Source organism: Neopsephotus bourkii, unplaced genomic scaffold (genome assembly GCF_033783945.1).
Source record: "Neopsephotus bourkii isolate Nb327-2 ecotype Australia unplaced genomic scaffold, CSIRO-AGI_Nbou_v1 NB_234, whole genome shotgun sequence".
Taxonomy (NCBI): Eukaryota; Metazoa; Chordata; class Aves; order Psittaciformes; family Psittacidae; genus Neopsephotus; species Neopsephotus bourkii.
The window spans coordinates 14297347-14312211 of NW_026900744.1; the positions used below are offsets into that span (position 1 = coordinate 14297347).

The window sequence follows — 14865 nt, forward strand, 5'->3', positions numbered from 1 at the left end:
GATCCTATTTCCACAATGGCACAGAAGTGTGTGTGTTTGAGGGCCAGGAGACAGAACTGGAGGCTGGGAAGAGCTTGTGATTTCTCAATACATTTGTAAGTTTAGGATAGGGCCCAGATCTTCTGGTTCTGAGAGCTTTTATCCACTAGTTTGGTGTTATTCAAATGGCAGGCTGTGGTCTAGGATGGCTGGCTAAATTTTTGTGGTTCTAGAGTGCCTTCTGCTCCTGCAGCTTTTCCATAGTTCTCACCCTTCTGCTCACTTCAGAAATAGCTGTGGTGTGCTCCTTCAGGTCCCCGTGAAGAGACGAACCACTTGTCAGAGCTGATCAGAAAGAGATCCCACTAGAGATTCCAGTAGACTTGGATAAAAATTGGCCAGCCTGAACTGTATCATACCTAAGGCCTTTTTTAAAATGTAACACCAAAAATGTCAGTTTGAGCTACAGAGCATCTCCTCCTTAGAAATAACAAATTCTTTGCTGAAAGTCTTTAACATCTCCGATGTTTTCACTTACTCCTAAATGCAACCGAGACTGAAATCAGAGTGCTACAACAGTAATGATGTTGCAGCGAATTCTGGATTATTAGAAATGTACAGTAGGTGAGATTGTGAGGGACAGATGCTCCTGTTTGAGTGCCAAGTGTCCCTAAAGGTGGTTGAAAAGAAGGAAAGATTTGAGACAAAATATTTTTAAAGGCGGCTTAGGAGTAGTTGCCTCTTATTTTGGTGAATTTTGGTCTAGAATTTTGATCAGAAGGTAGTCATTGGTGACGTTTAAGTCAAAATACACAAGTGCTGACACGAATGTAGAAACTACTGCAATGCTTTGCTTTGAAAATCTACCTAAAAGAAATTCTAAAAACATTTAGTTGCCTGATGAACAAATCTGTATTTTATTCTTCTTCCAGCCTGGCTCTTTGATGCTGCCAGAGATTAAATTAAACTCTGTGATAATGTCTTTGTTTCTGTTCCAGACATACAAAATTTTCTGCTATAAGATTTTAATTCCTCAAAATATGCTAATGAAGCTTTGACTTGACATGTATGGCTACTGATTTGACTCTCATTTCCTTTCAGCTTTACAGTGTATGGATGATTCCAGGCCATGTGTTAATGAGGGAAAGTGCATTCCATATCAGAATGGTACAGGATATTGCAAGTAAGTTGGTTTAATTTCTAATTTAATTGCCAGTTGTCTCTCACTCAGGTCCTAGCCAGAAAGGAAATGTGAATTGTTAATACTTTCTTATCGGACACATTCAGCACATTCAGGTTTAGCAGAGTTGGTATTTCGTGATAATGCATTACTTTTTATGTGCTAGCTTTTCATAACATCAGAAATCTGGATTCTTGTTCAGATTTTTGGGTTTGGATCTTGTCAGTTTGATTTATTTGCATTAGGTTAGGAAGAGAGGCCAAAGCCATCATAGAGGTAAACTCTATATGTTGCTTCCAGACCCACAAGTTAAGTTGGAACTTGCTCTCTATTTTATAAATTGCCTTGCTTTATAGAGCATCAGACATAATTTGAATAGTTTTATGAAGTTTTTCTTAACTACTCTGTACTCTGAAGTGTTCCAGTTCCCTTCTATGTACTGGAGAGCAAGTAATATGTGGGAGTTGCAAAAACAAGATAACAGAAACCCCCAAATAAACACCCACATTTGTCTTTATTGCGTAATTGATTTTGGTAAATGTTGACACCCTCTTCAGTGGTGCCTTTGCTTTGCTGCCACGCGGAAAGCTGATCAGCAGGAGTTTTGGCACTGTGTGGTATCTGGAAAATGATATAGCATCTATTTAAATGCAGTTCACCTTTCAAATTGCAGTGCTTGGATTATTTCTTTTTAAATAAAGTGGTATTTTGCGAGAAGATAAACCTTCCTTATTTGGCAGGGTTTGTTTACTACATCTACAGCAAATAGATTATTTTCTAAACCTTGTTTAGTTCATCAGTTTAAGTTGTGCCATTTTCTAGCATGCTAAATCCCTTTTAATGCCAACATTCTTTAATTATTAGTGACTTTTGTCCTGTTGATTTAGCTTGGCTAACACACAGCTCAGCTCTTCACCCTTTTCTATACAGCCATCTTCCCTAGCCACAGCATTTAGATCTTTCTATTAATGTGTTACATAAAACTGAATATACTTAAATTGCACCTGTGGCACACAAAGGGGAAATCATAATCAAATTTGAAGTTCTTCTCAGTTTCAAATTGATACCTGATGTGCAGAGAGGCCATATAAAGGCAAATATGTAACTTGTTATTCCCTGTTGGGTTTTTTAATACAAATTTTTAACTATTACTGCTTCCTAGTCTTTCCCTTTCCCTGTCTTTATACTGTTGTCAACAGAAACAAGCTGCCTTTCTGAAAAGAAAGCTGGAACTTTTCCTGCTTTTCACCTGTATTTTAAGACTGAAACAAGAAATGGTGTGATGTTAGTAGCCTTTATGACATACACTTAAGCATGTTAGTCTGGAGCCAAAGAACATGGGTCACAATGGAGGTAATAAACAAGGCGGGTATTGATGTTGCTGCCGCTTGTGCCTTCTTAAGGATGTGTTCTCCTCTTAACCATGTTTTAGATTGTTTAAAAAAAATAAAAAAAAATTAGTTGGTTCAGTATTTGTAGTTCAGTCCAGATCTTGACACATTTCCCTTATCGCAGTCTCAGCTTTGACCACGCTTATATTTTTTAAGCATACAGAGTTATTTTTAATTCTAATGTTGCCTTCTTCCTTTTTGTGCAAAGACTTCTTGCAGGTCTTAAGCCAACCCCTCCTTCAAGTAACAGCTCAGTCCCTTTGCAGGTGCCAGAGTAATTGGAAAGGCTAATAGAGGCCTGTATACAGAGATTAGTCTGTGTCTGTTTTCTAGTTCTGGCTCAGTAACACTTTTTTTTTTGCAGAAAGGAAGGTAAAAATTGCAAAACAAAAAAACCCCTCAGTTGTGTGGAGACTCTGCCTTTAGCAGGCTGATTCTTAGCATCCTGTTTTGGTTTTAACTTTTTTTTTTTTTTTCCTTTCTTGCATTATGAGGAACTCTGAATAGGGGAACTTTTTATCTAGTGTAGTAATCTAAATGACTTTCTGAATTTTTGATGGCTTTAAGAGTAGAAATGTTTTGTTTAGCAAACTGAGCTTATTACTAAAGGAAGTGCCTTGGCTTCCAGCTCTTGGAGGATCACTCACTGATTAGCTAAATCTCCACCCCTTCCACTTTTTTCTCAAGTTATCTGCAGTACTTCCTCTGCTGGGCAATAAGTTGTTATAATAGGTTCTCTTCCTCTTTCTGTACCTCCTCTGACCCAAGTTGTTTGTTCTAGTATACAGTCAGTCCATCTAGCTGATCTTGCTGTCTGTAAGAAACAGGTGAACAACTGAGGGAGAGCCTGCATCAGATATAAGAAGATGTGATGCACAAAACACGAGTAACATAAGCACTGATAAGCGAAACATCTAGTCTAGCTATTTGGCAAAGCAGCGACATCTTAGCATTGAAACATCTTTCTTTGTCAAAAAATCATGTAGCATCTACTCCAGTGAAAGAGAGACCTTTATTGTGGTGCATCTGGCCTCTGTTATGGAGTGGTGATTGTGACCCTTGTAAGGAAGTTGGAGTTGGATCTTTATCAGACTGCTCTTGCAAGCACCCTTAAAGTAGCTCTGTTCCCCTGGTGACGCTGCTGGCCCATGGCTGTAATTTTGTGCACTGTTTGATAGAATCACTGACCTTCTTTGACCTTGATTTTATATTTGGAAAATAACACATTCCTGTGTTTGAACCTCCCAAGGTCAGAATTTTTGTTTGAGATCTTTGTGCGCCCATTCAGTGACCAGCATGGTGAGGACATACAGCCATATTCCTTGGAATAAGGTCTATCTGCAGCAGTAATACAAAGAGGACTCATTCTTCCAATCTTTCTGGGTCCTGCTTTGACAAAAGGCAGTTTCAGTTTGGGGTTTGGCTTTGTGTTGCACTGTGGTGGTGGCTTGTTGTTGTTACGTGACCCCGCCAGCATCTCTAGCCAATGTGTTGTACATTGAGGTGTTAATCATGGAGGGGTCTTCTTGCATGCTCTCATATCCAGCAGAGAAGCAGGGTAGCAGTTGCTTGTTGCTTAACGCTAATTGTGAGTATCACAGGAGAACCCTTTCTCATCTCCCTGTTGCTGGATGACTAGGAAAGTAGTAGTTTATAGAATCTGCTCTATAAGTCACTGCTAAGTTAGGGTAATTCTGCAGTCGCAGGCAGGCTAGGAAGGCATGGATAGAATCATAGATTCTATGGGTTAGGGTTGGAAAGGACCTTAAGATCATCTAGTTCCAACCTCCTGCCCTGGGCAGGGACACCTCACACTAGACCATGTCACCCAAGGCTCTGTCCAGCCTGGCTTTGAACACTGCCAGGGATGGAGCATTTACCACTTCTTTGGGCAACCTGTTCTAGTACCTCACCACCCTCACAGTAAAGAACTTCTTCCTTATATCTAACCTGAACTTCCCCTATTTAAGTGTAAACCCATAACCTCTTGTCCTATTGCTACAGAGTCTGATGAAAAGTCCCTCCCCAGCATCCTTGTAGACCCCCTTCAGATACTGGAAGGCTGCTATGTTGTTTTAAGAACAGGTAGAGCATAGATTTTAGCAACACTGCTCACTGTTTTCTGAGTGCAAGAGTCTGCTGCAGATGGGTGCAGGATTCTCTCTGTGTTTGATGTGGAGCAAGCAGGGCCCTGAAGCAGAGGGTTTCCCTATATTTGGCAGCTGTGGCATCTCCCAGCTTCCCTCCAGTGCCCCAGTAACAGGGAACAGAAGCAAAACTGCCAGGGAAACAAGCAGAAGTGAGAAGGGAGCTTGGGGTAGGGGTGCTCCAAGATTTAGGGAGGAAACTGGGCTTTGCTACTTCTCATTCTTTGCAGGCTTTAAAGATCGGAGTTTTGACCTTAGCATTGTTGCATATTGTTTTTCCAGAAGGGATGTCAGTACCTCTGTATGAACCCAAGTACTACTTTAACACCAGTGTCTTTTGTCTGGTCCTGATGATAAAAATAAAAAGGACAGTGGCAACCATGGCCTGTTTGCAGTTCCTAGTCAGATGAGGAGACTGCTGAAGTAGGCTGATGCCAAAAGGACAGTCTCCTTCAGCACATCCTTTCATGCCCAAAGCTGTCATGGTTTGTGCAGCTGTGTGTTTGCTCCTGTGCCTCTTCAGTCAGCAGCATTTTTATGACCATGTGCAGAAATCTCTGTGCAATTTACATTGTATGATACAGTTTTTACCTCTTATCTGCAGAATGGCAACAAGAGGACCACAAAGCATGCTAAACTCCAAGCAGTAACATCTTGGCAGTAAGGGGCTTCTTTCCCAATTTTAACCCCCTGTACCTCCAACCCCTTTGCCAGGTTTTTGATCCAACTTTCTTTCTAGCTGGATCTTTATAAATTAATTTTAACTTGGGTTTAAGGAGACTTCTGTGGCTGAAGGCAAGACCTTAGACTGCAGAACTGCTTCTGAAACTGCAGGCAAGCATCTTCTCAGGATCTGTCCTGAGACTAATCACTCCTAGACCAGTCAATGGGGAATACCCATAGGAGACCTTATAGCAGGATGAGGCCTGAGAGTTTTCCAGAAGAAGCTAAATGCAGAAGTTGTCCCTTTCTGAGAATGGGCTGCCCTTTCCTGTTTCCTTCTGTCTCCTTTCAGAGTTAAAGGAGACCCTTGAGATGAGGGCAGAGGGGAAAGGGGAGAGCACATACACATTTAGCTTCAAATCTGGGAACAGAGTGGTGATCTGAGTTACTCAGTTAAAATTTTCTGTTGTGCAGACCAAAAAGCTCTTCAGAGATCTGATGGTCAGAAAAAGCTGTACTGGACCTTCCCTGTTGAGACTTGGATAAGGGTACTGTGGGGTGTTATGTTGTAGAAGCACTTTCTGTAGACTAGAAACAATAGCTGTGTACTGCTTTAAAAGCAGAACAGAGAGGCCGTCCCATCCCATAGTTTGCATTCAAAGTATGACGCATAAATGGGAGCCTTGAGACATGGGAAGGAGCGTTTGTAAAACTAACCAGAGAATCCTGTTCTCCCTCCTGAGAGGAGGTGTAGGTGTGGGAGTCAGAACCCGGGAGCCAGAGGGAAGTCTGGTTAAAATCTGTAGCGAAATAACTGAGACCCTTCTCACGTTAGTCATCAGGCTGCATTTTTCCCCCCGCTCCATTGAAGCATCTTCCAATCAAAGTGAAGGGAGTGTTGGGTTGAGAAGGGGGAGAAGCAAAACTACTAGGAAATTCTTCCCCTTGCTTTTTAAATTAAAACCATCTGCTTCCTTCTGTGCATCTCCAGATGATATCACTGGGCCTGAATAGGAAACTCCCATGAAAATCAAACATCTGGAAGACTGGTTAAAGCAGTCTATAAGGTGCATTTGAAGAGACTGTCCTATGAATGTGCCTAAGCAAATATAGCACACCAGATGAGGAGGTTTTTCCAACAGACCAGACATTTTTCAGAGGTTTTTTGAAAGCAAGAGAGAATCAAGTATTGGGGGTAACTTCAGTGTACTTTTGTGGCAGAAGAGCCAAAAGTGCAGCTTTTGTGAGTCTTCCACTTTCACTTTGTAGTGTTAGGTTGTTAGAGTGAATGCAGCTCTGTGGATTTGCCCATGATTTGGAGACTTCAGCTTTGGATAAATACCTTTGTTTTGTTTTTGTCTCTTGTTTAGCTCCATGAGAGCCTGGGCTAAGGCAAATGCAGGCTGGAGACAAGGAGGAGGGGGGAAAAAAAAATATGGGCTGAGCTCAAAAGTATTTGTGCTGGAAAGTAGCCCAGAGAGAGTAAAGGAGAAGCTTTAATTAGAAGCAGCTGCATAGCTGATGCAGCCCACAGGACATTTTCCCATTTCAAACTCTCTAGCTTTCAGTGATCGTGATTTGAATTAAGTTGTATGTGAAATTTGTTCTTAAAAGATTAAATTCCTCTTGAAGTAGGTTAAGAGACCTCATGTGCTTCTAGAAAGTGCCAGAACAAACTTCATCTTCCTGTTGCTCTTTGAGCGTTAGATGGAAAACTGAGGAGAAACAGTGGCTTTTATTTGGAGAAGATTGGATTTCCTGTTCTGAGCATGTCATTTGGAGCTGACACAAGCTGCTACAATTTTAAGCTGCTCTGTAGACAAGTGGCTTTTTTCCCCCCCCTTCTCCTAAAGAAAACTTGAAAGAGTAGGTTGGGATGAGAGCAGAGCAGGGGTGGTGAGAAGCTGGAGTTGCTGTTGAGGATAATTATATTCTTTAAAGAAGCCTGGACATAGACCCCGCTTTTGTTTGCCTCTATTATTTTAGAGACATGATGTGGTACCCAACATGAATCAGGGGCAAATATTTGCAGTTTTGTCTACACCAACATTTAGAACTAAATTACTAGTATTTGTGCCTAGAAATGTTGATGACAGGAGACATGGTTGAAAATTTGGACTGTAGGTTTTTTGTTCCTTAACATTCAGAAAGGATTGCACTGGATTGCTGGAGGGGAAAATGGCATAACTGTCTGACCAAGCACTTCTCCTGGAGGAGAACAAAATGGTGGATACCTGACCTACCATCTTTCCACACAGTCATGTTCCCTCTGGCAAATTCTGTAAGGCTTTGTCCTTCCAAATATAAAGAGCTAAAGCTGAAAGAGCTTTTGCTGTTCCCTGTTGGAGCACTCCCTCATGTTTTTCTGATTAACCTCTGAAGATACCGGAACAAGCCTGGTCTTGGAGTGCTCTTCAGCTTTGTACCAGAACATCTGTGTACAAATGCTGGGCCATTTGAGGGTGATGCTTGTGAGTTTTGTCTTAGAGCCCAGGTCTCATCTTTCCTTTTAAATCATACCAGCTATACAATTAATCAGCGTCTAGGCTACGTCCTTGCAGTTACCTAGGGGCAACAGTTAAATGTATCTTCCAGTATCCCTGAAAGTTGCAGTGGGAGAGGAGTGTATTTGGTGTTTCATTTGCTTGTGGACAGCACATGAGGTGTTCCTCTACACTTTCTAGTTTGCTTTACAGCCTTTCAATGAAGAAGCACTTAAGGACTTATCTTTTATGTGTGTTTTGGTTTATTTTGTATTTGTTGGAGTGGTGGATGATGTTGGAAGACCACTTGTTTGTCTGATGAGGTGCCCTCAGTGAGGTTCTGATTTGTTGCTCACAGTTTCATGGTAGAGAGCTACAAGTGCATGGCCTGTGCCTCCTGCTGTTAGTCTGGGGAATTTGGTGTACTGCTGACACTGAAAGCAGCTGAGCTGCCCAAAGACCCCCATCACCGGTGGTGGTGAAACTAGAAGAAATACCTATTACAAAATCTTCTAAGCCTTCTGGGACTGAAGTTCAGTTTGACTCTGCACATTCATCAGCTGCATATAGATGTCCAGAAACACGATTTAATTGTAGTTAGCCAGACGATCTCTGAGCAGAGCTAGCCAGTGCTCTGTGTGCAGGCTTGAATGCCGTGGGAGTTGAGCAGTTCTCCAGCTTCTGGCACAGCTGTCTTTGCTGGGTGCCAGATTTCTATGTGATCGAGCTCTACAAAGCTATGCTGTAGCCTGCTGGTGTTTGGACTGATTTCTAACCCGTATCAGGGAGGGATTTCGAATGCTAAATGAAGCGTATAGAATTGCCACGGTTTAGGCCCAGAATACCCGAAGATTGACTCTTGTGTGACGTGGCAGCACCTCACACTGACAGCCTTCAGCTGTTACAATGAGGATGGCACAAAAGGTAGAGGACATTTGAAAACGGTATTGTCTCACGATTTGCTTTCTGTAACTTTATGAATCCTGTCTTGCTCTGGAAAAACTCTTTCATGTCTGTTCTTGGGTACGAAGTTGAAAGTATTAAGGTATGGTGAAAGGAGCCTAATTTGGGCGTGGGAAAAAGTAAATTACGATTATGCACATCTATTATATGACTTTCCTGCTTTACACATATGGCTAAAGCTAGTTAATAAATCTTAACATGAGAAAAAACAGTTGTGGTCATCTAGTAATGACCCCTTGCATAACTTGGATAATAACCTCTCTGAGTAGCTGTGTTTGAACTAGTGTGCATACACTTTCTGAGACAGCCAATCCTGGTGTTCTTTTAAACAAGCATGAGTGATGGAGAAATTCCACTGCGACCTTAAACACGTTCCAGTTGTTTCTTTCTGCTGCTGAGAAACTGTGTGTAGGTCTCTGTTTGGAGATAAAATTATTACCCTATTTCTATTTTGAATTTGTCTAGTTTGAACTTCTGATGCTCAGTTCTGTTATCCCTGTACCTTCTAGATTGGGAATTATGGTTAAAGCTGAGTTTTTTTGTGGATACTTGGAGCTTTTAATTAACTGCCTTCTTCCCTTTTCCCGTTGATGAATAGATTGAAACACCTGAGCTTTTCATTGTGTCAAGAGCTCTCTATTAATCATTACTGCTCACTTCTTTGAGTTCAGTAAAGCTCTTCCTTCTTAGAGAGCAGACACCAGAACTAATGTAATGGTTGTGCCAAGTGAAATATCAGATGTAGCATAATCTTATTTACCTCCTACCTGATATTTGCTGTTTGGCCAGGAATATTTTAGATGTACGAACTGTTATGCTAGGAATTCACATTCAGCTGACTGTTAGGAACCCCCAAAGCAAATCTGTCTTTCCCAGATCGGCCTCCTATTTTGGGGACAATGCTGTGTATGTTTTTTTTCTAGCTGTATGACTTCACCATGCTGAAGTGCACTTTATGTGCTGACTGCCTTGTTAAGCAGTTCATGTAACTACTTTCTATCAAGAACTTGTCTTCACTCTTACCTATGTTTGACCAGCATTGATGTTTTCTGTTGTTATTCATTGATAGAAGTGTTGAATAGCATAGGAACAAAGGCAGGTCCCTGTAGTATTCTATATAAAACCCAACTTCGTGATTGTTCATTGATTTTTAAACTGAATTTTAAGGCATACCCAGTTAGGTGTGGGAGTTTGTTTGTTTCCCAATCTACCATACATTTTAAAGTGTGTAAGTAAAAGGCAGTCTTTTTACGTTCTTGTCTGAAGGGCTAGCTAGAGACTTGTGTGTTTTTTTGCAGCTGGAATCTCTTTCCCTTGGATTTGAGTAACTCTCTGATGGAATAATTGTACCTATCCTGTTCTGGAACAAAGTGTATATAATGTTCACTTCTGAATTTTTGCAGTGAAATACATGTTCTCTCAGGCTGTGTGTATTTTGGGTTACTTACCAGTTAAAGCATGTAGCTGTGCATAGAAAAAGTACAAGTGGAGAGTCCTGTTTTGTGTGTTAGGTGTTGTTTTTATCTAGCATGTACTGTTGCAGCTTTCTGTTACCTGGAAGAAGAAAATGGAACTGTGGGATGACACAAAGATGGGGTTTGCAGGCTTGCTTGCCTGGGTCCTCTGTACTGCTAGAAGTTAAATGGAAAATTTGTAGTACAAAGGCCATTTAAAAGATGGATTACAGCTGACAAGTGTAGTCAGGCTGTATTGACAGAAGTTTAGGTTAAAGAGAAATAACTGCAATTATTCTGCAGTCGCAGATCTTTGTATAAAATATTGCCCTAGCTGTAGATAGTGTGTGTGTACTCATTTTTCTGTGGGAGAGAGAGGAACAATGACCTTGTCGTTAGGGTGCTAGCCAGGGGCGTGGGAGACCTGACTGCAGAGCTTGCGTTGCTAGCTGAGTGCAGACTTCTGCATGTCACAGTCCCAGGGGCACTTATCAACATGAGGGTAACAGAATATTCCTGTCTCACGGGAGTGTTGTGGAGAAAGATTTGCTACAGATCCTCAGGCCCTTCAGACACTGCGTTTGTACAAGGTTTATAAATATTTTGGAAGATGGATAATACCTAGTGTTAATACCTGTTATCTAAACTTCTTTTCTTCTTGAAAAGGATGCTTATTAAAGTGGGAGTGGGTGCAAGGAATCCTTACTTGGCAGTTCTTTTAACACCTAGGCTTTTACTGAAGTTCTGAAGGGAAGTGCAAGAATAAGGTTCTGCATTTGATGTAACTCTGGCTGTATGCAGTATTTCTTCAGTTTGTAATTAATGATTTCACAATTTGAACTTAGGTTTTCAGTGGTTTTATTTGGGACGATACCAGAGAAAGGCCCTGTTACATTTATGACGTTAGCATTTAGGTCTGCTACTGTTACCATTAATTAAGGCAAATTCCAAGACTTTAGGGGTCATGAAACTTAGTTCCTGGTATCTTCCCAGGGTGACAAGGCTTCAGGTGAACGTGCTGTAAATAATTTCTTCTCTATTGCAGGTGTCGAGAAGGCTTTCTTGGAGACTACTGTCAGTACAGAAACCCCTGTGAAAGCAATACCTGTAAGAATGGGGGAACTTGTGAAACCACATCTCTGATAGGAAAGGCTACCTGCAAATGTGCTCCTGGGTTCACAGGAGAGGATTGTCAGTATTCAGAATCGCACCTCTGCTACATGTCCCAGCCCTGCCTGAACGGAGGAACTTGTCATCCCCAGAGCCAGGACACATATGAGTGTGTCTGTCCTCCAGGTTATACAGGTGAGGGTCTGCATTTGTACTTCCGGACTCTCTTCTTTAGAGAATTACTTCATCCTGGACTGTTCTGGGGCAGTCATAATACACTCAAATTTACAAGCTCCAGCACAGGAAATGAGGAAAAAGTCTAAATGACTTCATGACCAAAAAAAGCAAAGGGGGAGAGGGGTTAGGGAATCAACCTCCCTACCCTTTACACGTAAGCAGAAAGACATTTAGATCTTGTGGCATTGTCCACATGGGAAAACTGAGTGCAGAAGCTGCTCTGGAGTGGCTCTTAGGCTTTGAATTCAGAGTCTAGCTTCTAGAAAAAATGAAGTAAATCTGGCAGCAAAATCTTACTATGGGAAAATTCTAATTGTGTGCCTGAGGGGAAGCATGGAATCTCACGCTTTTCATTCTTGAAGGGGATGTAGAAGAGTGGCTGTCAGTATGTAGTACGATTTCAGGTCATGGGTTATTTTTATAAATCACAACATTCTATATCTCGCTGCTACTTTGCAAATAAAATGACTTCGTACTGTAACCACAAATTGATTTTTTTTTGTTTCAAATATAACACTGTAAAATACAGGCATAATTTTTTCTGTAATAAGTTTAGGATTTAGTACATTAATCACTTTGAGGTACCATGAAGAAATACTGTTTTCCATAGAAATAACATTTCATTAATGCAGTGCTCTGTCTTGGTCCTACAGGGAAAGATTGTCAGTGGATTGATGCCTGTACATCTCAACCTTGTGCCAACGGAAGTACATGTACTGTATCTGGAAATAAGTTCTCCTGCATCTGTCTGCCTGGCTACACTGGCCAGAAGTGTGAGATAGATGTGAATGAATGTGCCACACCAGGCCTTTGTCAACATGGTGGGACCTGTGTCAATTTGCCTGGCTCATACAGATGCCAGTGCAAGCCAGGCTATACAGGACATCGCTGTGAAAGTGTGTATGTGCCATGTTCCCCATCACCCTGTATGAATGGAGGAACTTGTCATCAAACAGGTGACTTCGCTTTTGAGTGCAACTGTCTGCCAGGTAAATGATGATACTTCAAAGTGCTTGGTTTTGTGGTTTTTGTCACTGCATTCCTGGATGTATTTTCTAAAGACTTCTCTTGGATTTTCTGTGTGATGTTCATGTAATGTAAGGTTCAAGGGAGAAATCTCAGCAAGCCAGGAGTTAATTTCTGAGTGTCAGGATTTAGTAATGTGGAAGGGAAGAAAGGAAGAAGGCTAGACATGACAGATTTCTTCAGAACCCTGTTAAAGGCAGAGAATCAAATAAGTGTGAGAACTATGAGGTAAATGCAGGAAGATGGGGGTGTTATCTCTAATGCCCATTTGGAATGCAAATTTCCATGAACCTCTACAAATGCATAGGTTTGTGGTCAGTAGAGGCCACAGTTAACTTCAGTGTTTGAATGAAGATGAACGTGTCTTTCTCATTCTCAGTCTTTAATGCTAAAAATATACTAGGTTCTACTATCTTCCTTTGCTCCTCCAGTTCCTCCAAATTTTGAGATATTACTTTCAACTCACCACACCCTTTCTGTCGTGTAACATCACCAGATAAATGATGCTTACTTGTTTTCTGATGCTGTTAGCTGCCCTGAGTTCAAATGCTGTGTTTGCCCACAGCAGGGGCGGTATGCTTACTCAGGGTCATGGGCTATTTTGGGTTTGTGAGTCAAGCTGGCCTCAAGTCAACAAGGGACCCATCTCTATAAATGACCGTATGTCATCTGGTTGGGACCCTGGTGGTCTCATCGTATCCTGCTCCTCCCCATCCACTTGGATATGGACCACAGGGCAGTACTAGTTGTCTTTGCATGTTAGGTTGGTTGGTTGGTGGTTTGTTTGGTTTTTTTTTGTTTTTTTTACTGAGTAATTCAACTCCATGGGAAACTGACTGTTTGGAAATGCTTTTGACTAGACTTCCTACTTAACTGTATTGCAGTTTGGCACATGAACACTTGGTGTGTGGTAATCTAGAAAAGTAAACTCTGTTCCCTTAAGCATTTCTCTGTTGTTATTTATGTGAAAGATGTAGCTGCCATATATTGTTTAGGATGAATGTAGTGTGACTGCATTCTCATAAGGATCATCTGGAGCAGCAGGTATGCGCAGAAAGAGCATTTAGAACTTGTGAGAAATACTGTCTTTTTGGAGACCTTTGTCTTGAAGTATTTGCTCAAATGACTTTAAATGTACATTGCCAACTTTAGTTAGCGCCTGCACAACTTTCTGGGTTTTCTGAGCAAGCATGTGACCTTTGAAGAATTTGGGAAAGTTGGTCTTAAAATAGAAGGGATGTATCAACTTTATTTTTGTGTGAAAGCAACCATTTCTAGGCGTGCTTGAAGAAACAGTGCTTAACCCTACAGGGTCTTTCAAAATGCTGTATCTTAACTAACAGTTGCTCTTGGTGAATTTCTTGATTTTCTGCTCTTCATCTTTTTAATATGAAATTGGAAATAAAGTGTCTGGATTAACAGGCTTGATCAGAAATGCAAAAGTTTTTTAGTCAGATCTGTTTAGCAAGTTCAAGATCTTGTGCAGAAGCAGTGTGGCTGGGGAAAGAGGAGAAGACAGCGAAGTTTGAGGGACCAGATCCTGTAAAGCTGATAAGAAAGTTAGCTTTCGTGATGCTCTACAGGAGCGCGAGACTGGGTCGGAGCACGTTTTCCTTTAGACAAGCGTGTGGGCTGGCTAAACTATGGTCAGGAAATGAAAATGGGGTTACTATAGTAACAGCTACACACCTACACTGCTCACACACATTTTGGATTATTAGCTGCTTTTTTGGACTTGTTACACAACATTTATAGTGGGGGTGGGTTAATGCTGCTTTGGGAGCCTTCACTTCTGTGTTTCCTGTATTTAAGTTGGCCATGTTGCTTGATGGCTTGATTTCTACTTTTTTGAAACAAGCCATTTGAAAAACAGCAAAGAAAGGGAGAGGTTGGAGAGGCCAAAATGCTTACATTAAACCCTTTGATAAAGGCAAGGCACCCAGCCATTTCTTCCCCCTTAGTGCAGCATGCAGAATAAAATTTCTGAAGTGTTGGAAAAGGTTCTGTCTGGGAAGGAAAAGTCAACAGAAAGAGAAGAAAAATAGTGGTCTGTTGCACCCAGGGAAGATGTGAGGACGGCCTCCTCATCTGGAAGAGAGCTCCGAGATTATGGACTAAAAATTCCTCTTGTGACTCCCTCTCTGAATTGGAGCAATGCTGATGGTACTGTGACTATAAATGGAATTTCTCTAGCCCTTCTTTCTGGACTGCCTTAAGATGTTACCATCGCTC

The 14865-nt window shown here is 41.4% G+C and overlaps 1 protein-coding gene across 4 annotated transcripts in view; it reads left to right on the forward strand.

The window, feature by feature from the left end:
- Positions 1-14865, forward strand: part of NOTCH2 (notch receptor 2) — an 89883-nt gene that overhangs the window by 9132 nt on the left and 65886 nt on the right. For all 4 annotated transcript variants that reach the window (XR_009724202.1, XR_009724201.1, XM_061345467.1 and 1 more), the window contains exons 2-4: positions 1081-1162; positions 11306-11565; positions 12261-12596. Coding sequence is in view for 2 of the 4 variants with exons in the window: in XM_061345467.1 (XP_061201451.1) it covers positions 1081-1162; positions 11306-11565; positions 12261-12596 (678 nt within the window). In the remaining 2 variants the exon portion in view is untranslated. The remainder of the gene's footprint in view (positions 1-1080; positions 1163-11305; positions 11566-12260; positions 12597-14865) is intronic.